General features: G+C 36.8%; 1 protein-coding gene across 1 annotated transcript in view; it reads left to right on the top strand.

Annotated features, from left to right (window-relative positions):
* The window catches only part of RC3H2 (ring finger and CCCH-type domains 2), an 18,629-nt gene extending 11,510 nt beyond the window's left edge, over positions 1-7,119 (top strand). The window contains exons 13-20 of the mRNA XM_009892273.1: positions 810-965; positions 2,183-2,396; positions 2,554-2,638; positions 3,171-3,252; positions 3,662-3,808; positions 4,365-4,472; positions 5,532-5,680; positions 6,285-7,119. Of these exons, the coding sequence (XP_009890575.1) occupies positions 810-965; positions 2,183-2,396; positions 2,554-2,638; positions 3,171-3,252; positions 3,662-3,808; positions 4,365-4,472; positions 5,532-5,680; positions 6,285-6,483 (1,140 nt within the window). The 3' untranslated portion in view covers positions 6,484-7,119. The remainder of the gene's footprint in view (positions 1-809; positions 966-2,182; positions 2,397-2,553; positions 2,639-3,170; positions 3,253-3,661; positions 3,809-4,364; positions 4,473-5,531; positions 5,681-6,284) is intronic.
* The last annotated feature ends 385 nt before the right edge of the window (positions 7,120-7,504 follow it).

The raw sequence follows: 7,504 nt of genomic DNA, 5'->3' as shown, positions 1-7,504 counted from the left end.
GAACAACATTTTTTTCCCATTAAGAAGGACTTTCCCTTTTATACTCCAAATGGCATTATGACATGATGAGTAGACTGAATCAAGCTGTAAATGCTTGTCAATTGGAGAATACATATCCCTTAAAAATGGCAAAAGGCACTGGTAGAATATTGTGTACGTATGTGATAAATTCTGTAAACAAAAATGGAAACTCAACAAATAGAAATAGTGTGCTTTGTAGAAAAAAATATCTTGTGGTATTTATTTTCTATATGTGTAAATTAAATGCATCCAAGAAACTAGTTTGAGAACCACTGTGCCAAGCACTCTTGCTGTGGTTTGACAGGTCTGTTGATGATAGACTGAGATTATTCAGAAAAGGTCTTGTAAGGTACTTGAAGTCCCTTATGGGTGCATTCAAGGTAGATCGGGATTTAGTCCTTTTCTTCCAGGTTGGAGGGTTCGAAGTCATCCTTCTATCTGCCGCTGGCTTATACATTAAAAGAAAATGCACGGCTTCCTCTCAATTTAATTGCTGTAGGTATTTGCCTGAAGAAACCTGCCACTAACATAGTGACACTGATTTCAGACTCTCATCTTGGCAGACCAGGCAGTTATTTGCTTGCCCTTCTTTGATAGCTGTCAGCTGCAGCGGTTTAAAATTTGACAGAATGGGTTATATTGTCTCTGAGTCAAGTCTTGAATACGGCTAGAATTTCTTAATTGATTTTTCAGATAATTTAATTAAATAGCAGTAAATGTCTTTTCTTATTTTAGGACTGAATTCCCTGTTTTTATTATTCACTGCTTATTTATTCCCTTTTCCGTAGTTCTCAGAGAGTGTCAGTGATTTGAGTGGAACTAAATTTGAGGAAGACCATCTCTCTCACTATTCACCGTGGTCTTGTGGCACTATTGGCTCTTGTATAAATGCTATCGACTCAGAGCCCAAGGATGTGATTGCCAATTCAAATGCCGTGTTAATGGTAGGGGTTTTCTGCGTGTTATCTCATTAGTGTAATGATACTTACATGCTGAAGTGTCTTCTGTTTGGTTAAACAAGCCTTTTTTTTTTTTAAAGTTGATAGCATTTATTCTTAGTATTTTAAAGTAGTTCTGCCCATTTGAAGTTGTTTGGAATATCTTTTCCCAGTTTTGTAAATCAATAATGTATTTACTTCAGTGACAGAATGTAGAGCCATGAATAAAATTCTCAGATGTCTGAAACAACTATTTTAATAACAGATCTCTTTAAATCAAACAAATATTTTGAGTAGGTGGTCTGTAAACTGTTCAGAATTCATTAATTTTAAATATGTTCTCCAATTATTAGAACGGGATAGAAATTTTTTACTTCTTAATTTTGTCTCTCTTCAGACTTCTTTATGTAAATGTACATGTGCACACATACAATTACAATTTCTGAGGCACCTAATATAGTCTCAGAATATGTTGCAGTGGCAGGCTTGACTGGTTAATACAGGGTCATTGTGGCCAGTTCAGAGCAGGTGTGTCCATTGCAGAAACACATTTCTCTCTGGCTTAAGTGCCATAGACCCTCCTGTATGAATGAATCGCTGGCCTTTTCAGGATTCTAAGATTTGTTATGTTGCCATTGTTTCAGAAAATCTTTACTTTGAAGTTAATCCCAAGTTAATGCCAACAAATCTGTGAAGATAAAATACAACTTATTTTTTTTACCACCCAGTTTCCATGAGAGGGAAAAAAAAGCTAACTGAAAGACTTTAGGGGACAAAAAATATGTAGTATGAATCATGGAATACAGCTTACCTCTGGAGGGGTAATAGTTCATGTTTTTTGGAGACTGCTATATAGGGTAGCAAGTTACCTTTATGTTCTATGAAACAAGTATAACCAAATCTCATCCCAAGCCTTCTTTGATACTGCCTCCTTTAAGTATAGGAAAGGGTACTGAAGGACCGTAAAGCATATTGGAACTTTTTCTACCCGGAAGCACAAACTTGGAAAACCAAAATTATTTCTTCTAACACTGGCAATAGCTTTCTTGTGATCAGTTTGCCATTAAAGGGCAATAGTTAAATGGTTAAGGCCCACTTGGGTCTCTAGTTGGACAGATTTTCAGCATTGTGTTCAGCAACAACAATCAGAAAGTTTTTGGCCAACTGAAGAATCTGAATAACCTCAAATGAGTCCATGTATCTTCTGTCTCCTAAATATGTAGGATATGGACAGCGGCGATGTTAAAAGGAGAGTACATTTATTTGAAACTCAGAGAAGGGCAAAGGAAGAAGATCCTATAATCCCATTTAGCGATGGACCGATCATCTCCAAGTGGGGTGCGATCTCCAGGTCATCCCGCACGGGTTATCACACGACAGATCCTATTCAAGCCACTGCTTCCCAAGGAAGTGCTACTAAGCCCATCAGTGTATCAGGTACAAGTACAGGCTTTGTATGACAGTATAGCATACATCATGAGCATTTCATCCTGTTTGTGCTCACTATAGCAGTGAAGATGAAAAGAGCTATAATACCTGAATATCCCACTTTAAGAACAAAGAAGATAATGAATGGTATCTTAATGTATTGCAGATTATGTCCCTTATGTCAATGCTGTTGACTCAAGATGGAGTGCCTATGGCTCAGATTCTACTTCATCAGCACGTTATGCAGAACGGTATGGACTTTTTTTCTGTGTTCTTTTAAAAGTATTTTCTATAGCTTGCTGTTCTTCAAAATCCTGCATGTAGGGGGAAAAAAAGCTGGAACTAGTAATAGACATTCTTAATTTTAAAGTAAAAGATTTTTTTTTTCCTATCCTGCATAAAGCCTTAGAAAACCTATGGTAAAACTTGCGTAGTCTTTGATACTTAATGCAGCTATTAATAGGCAATTACTAGCAATGTATTCCTTGAGAGAACTAGTCAAAGAATTGGAGTCAGTACTGCCAAGTTGTCATGCCAAAATCTGTGATCTTGAGTGGTTTCTCTCAAGTTCTCTTGCCACATCTTAGCCATATGTAAAATAAAGATGTTTGCTTCAAATAATGGCTTGGGGTATTGTGAGCCCCAATGAAGATGAAGAACACATTGTCTTAGTCACATAGTTTCTGTCCAGAAATCTAACATGGATAGACTAATGAAGTTTATGGGGCCTTTGATTTAGAGAACTTGTTTTTAATTCCTAGTTTTGCCTTCTTTCTCTTAAAGGGACAGATTCATAGTTACAGATTTGTCTGGTCACAGAAAGCATTCCAGCACTGGAGATCTACTGAGTATTGAGTTACAGCAGGTAAGATCAGATATTCTACCATGTGGGTTTTTTAAATTAAAAAAAAAAAAAGTCATTTAGTAAAGTGATTTTTAAAAAGATTTTCTTAGTGTAGGTTACAGAAAAGAGTACAATTGACAAAACAATCAATAAGGGTTAACTAGATGCTAGTACCACAACACTTTGTATGATGCATAAAGACTGCTAATATGAGCTGTTTCTTTGATATCAGTAAGGCCATTTTGGGGAGAAAGTGGTGGGCCTGATGCACGTCGGCAAATGCGGAACAAAATAAGTGCTGTGCATTAAAGGAACACGTAGTTATCCATCTAGCAAAAGAACTGTTCTTGTAGTAAGCTGGTTTATTTTGCCATTTGACAACACATGGTTTAACTGTAGCTGTTGGTAACTGATATGTTTCTTTCTGTAGGCCAAAAGTAACTCATTATTACTTCAGAGAGAGGCGAATGCACTAGCCATGCAACAGAAGTGGAATTCTCTGGATGAAGGCAGTCGTCTTACCTTAAATCTTTTAAGCAAGGAAATTGATTTGAGGAATGGTGAGGTAAAGAAAGGGGTAATTGGGATGAAAGGTTTTTTGTGTATTGGGATTTGAGGTTTTCTGTATATACATAAGTGCATGCATTTTAACTATGAGTTAAAATTCTTATTTTTAACATTCCCAAATATTTATAACACATTTTGTGTGAGTTAAGTCACTGCTGCTGGTGCACCCAGTTATTTCCCTGAGACCAAGTAGGGGCGCCTGCTATGCTGCTGTTCCAGACATGCATTTACAAAACGGGAAGACTGTGACAATCCATTTTCATGCAATCATTACTTTTCATTCTACTTGTATGCGTTAAGTCTAAACATTCTGCCAATGGACACTCTAGAAATTTCTACTTCAGTATTCATTTGTTCTGTTTCAGTACTTTAGCATGAATAGATTTAGCTTTGTATCCTGGGTTGTCTATGCCCGAAGTTCTATTTGTGTCTAACTAGCTCTTTTGTGTTGTAGAAATATTGTGTCCTAGAAATGCATCTTGTGTCTTCACTTTAATACTGAGTGTTGTGTGAAGCAGGTGAGAAGCCAACTGGATATTTAAAGAACATATTAATTCATTTTTTAGACTGATTATACTGAAGATTGTACAGACACAAAGCCAGATCGAGACATTGAGCTGGAGCTGTCAGCCCTTGATACAGATGAACCTGATGGGCAAGGTGAACAAATAGAAGTAAGTGAAAAATCCATGTGTCTAAAGAGGTCACTGGGTCCTTTCTTTAGTTGTTAAAAACTTCCAAAATTTCTTTGTGAATTAGTAGATTATGTTGATAGCAAAGCCTTTTGGTTTTAGTCTTTGTAGTGATGTCAAACATTTGCCTTATTTTAACACTAGGGGTCTCAGACTTTTCGTTCAGATACCGGGCAGTTAACATTACTGAAGTTAAAAGCAGCTCACTGTGTTCTTTGTCATAGCTTTCAGCTTTTTACTCTTTATCTTTTGATAGCATTAATAATGATGGGGAGTCTGTTCCTTTCCCCTTCCCCTCCAGTGTTGAAACTGTTGTTAAGAATGTTTTACATCGAAGTTTACATTTAAATGTGATCACTAAAATGACTTTACTATTAGAATCAGGTGAGCACAAAGTTCAAATTAAGTGATCCTAATCCAGTGCTCTTTTGTTTTCACTACTGTTCCATTGTTTGTTTGTAATCCTGTGCATCTGCCCCAGTTTCTTCTATGCTATCTCCTCCTTTGCTGTGCAGTCATAAAACATTCTGGTGTTCATTCCAGGCATTAGGATCAGCTGTCATTTTTTTTAAAGCATCGTACACTTAAAAGAAATTAAGGTTCTTATCTTGTACATATTCCACAATGGATTTCAATACTGGTTTACAGCTTTTGTTTGCTCTGCGCGTGGTATGTGATGCAGTACTGTAGTATGAATTGTGAATCACCATTACCTGAATGGAAGGACCTTTATCTTTAGCCTTTCCTCTGCCCCTGGTTACTGAAACAGCTCTCACTGTCTTTACTGCCTCCTTCGTATCTCACCTGATAAACCATTTTTTAGCAACTGATATTTATACTACTGTTGTCATTCGCTGCCATCTTTGAATATTTGCTTTTTCCTATGGTAAAATGTGGTAGAGATTCCAATAGTATGAAATAAAAATGAGGAGTCTTATGATAAGACTCGCATTTCCATCAGCTTTATGTAGTGGAACGTAATAGGAAAATTTGAAGCTGGTAGCAACAGTTTTGATGGGCATTTCTCCTTTTCTCCTGTAGGAGATTCTGGATATACAGCTAGGTATTAGTTCTCAAGATGATCAGCTGCTCAACGGAACAACTGTAGAGAATGGGCATCCACTAAAGCAGCACCAGAAGGAATCTATGGAACAGAAGAGACAAAGTTTAGGTGAAGACCTTGTGATTCTGTGAGTGTTAGACAAAACAGCAGTGTCTGCCCAGTATTAGACAAACAGCAGCATCAGAATAGTTGAAGCGTGATTGATTGTTTAAGGATGAACGACGTACCTACTCAGACTTGGATTAGACATCTGCATTGTGTACACATGGTGAAGTGAGAAGGACCTGTTAAGAAACAGAATTAGGTCACGAATACAAAGTCACGGGATGGTACCATTGTTCGTATGCATTGTTGTAATCGTATATACTGAAATGTGTCACAGCTTTCACATTCAGTGAGCAAAAAATGCAAAAGTATTTTTATAGTTAACAGAAATTAAGAAAAACTTCAAAAGGTTAAATGTCATACTGTTTGCACAAATCTCCATAGAGAGGTAGTTTTTAAAATACACTATTTTAGGTTTATATGTTCTGTAGTCTTTAACGTGTAATGCAGCCTTTGAAAATGAGGCAGACTGCATTTAACATCTTGAGCGTACCGTTCCATAGTAAGATGTTTAGCCTGTTGCTAAAAATGAGTTTATGTCAGTATTTATTTAATGCACACAATTCAGTTCCGGATACTTGTGCATGTACTTGTTTAATATTTGTGTAACTTATTTTTCTCCTCAGGGAGGAGCAGAAAACAATCCTGCCCGTAACTTCTTGCTTCAGTCAGCCGATCACAACATCTGTTAGCAATGCAAGCTGCCTGCCCATCAGCACAGCAGTCAGTGTTGGCAGCCTCATTTTGAAAACTGCTCACATTATGTCTGAGGATAAACCCGACTTTTTAAAGCCTGTTGCAAATGGCAGGATGGTTAACAGCTGAAAGGCATTCATCTTTCCAGCTTGTGACCACACCATGGAAGCATTTACACTAGCTTTTTTTATTTATAATATATATTATATAATGTATATTTTTTTTAAAAAAAATAATATTGGGGTCATGCATTTCCTGTGGACTCTTTGATACTTCAAGCCCCTCTCGCATTAGCATTCTGAAGAAAAAAAAACTTACTTTACTAGGGTAAGGCGTTCACTTTCCACAAATGAATGGAATTTGGACATTGTTTTACTTAAGCTTAAAGCAGCTTTTTATGAGTTTGTAGCAATCCGGTGCGGTATCTGAGCCATTCTTGTTTAAAATGGCTTCTGTAGAAAACTAACAACTCAGTTATTTAAACTAGCAGGATCCTACGATGATACATCTAGTGAAAGGAAGACTAACTTATTTGTCTCTATTTTGTTTCATGAGAGAAGAACTTGTGTCTTGTTGCAGCTGCTTTTTCTTTAGTTGTGGAACTTTGCATGGAGTATTGTTTCCTGTTTGAAGACTGAGAGGTGGAGATTTGGACTTGAGACTTTTACAGGGTTAACACACCATTAGCTTTGCACTGCTACGTTATTTGCAGGTCTGTGGTGCAGTGCTTTGCTGCAGCTTTTTGTTTCCAGTTTTTCCCCCCTGCCAATTTCCGCTTTAGTACTGTAGATACACATACACAGGCTACTTGTCCAAGTAAAGTTATCAGAAGTAAACCAAGTGCCTAAGTCCTCCAGCTAATGTACTAGGTATTGATTTCCCCAAGTTATACGTGAAACAATTTTCAACCATTTTGAGAGATTATGCACTAATGTAACAGCAGTTTTGGTTTTGGTGGGTTTTTTTCTTTTTTTATTAATAGTTCTCAACTTGGAGATTATAGAATCCAGATGACTTGGCAAAAAGTATCAGGTGCTCTTGGCTTTCCTTTGAAAACCCTGTATGTAGTGTTTGCACTGACTAACAAGATGGTATTGCTGTTTTTTTGTACTGTTTTGTTTTTAATTTAAACTAAATATTGGGAATTTAA

This window comes from Charadrius vociferus, unplaced genomic scaffold (assembly GCF_000708025.1).
Source record: "Charadrius vociferus isolate BGI_N301 unplaced genomic scaffold, ASM70802v2 scaffold549, whole genome shotgun sequence".
Lineage (NCBI taxonomy): Eukaryota > Metazoa > Chordata > Aves > Charadriiformes > Charadriidae > Charadrius > Charadrius vociferus.
The sequence above is the reverse complement of the archived record's forward strand: the minus strand, read 5'-3'. Positions and strand labels throughout refer to the sequence as shown.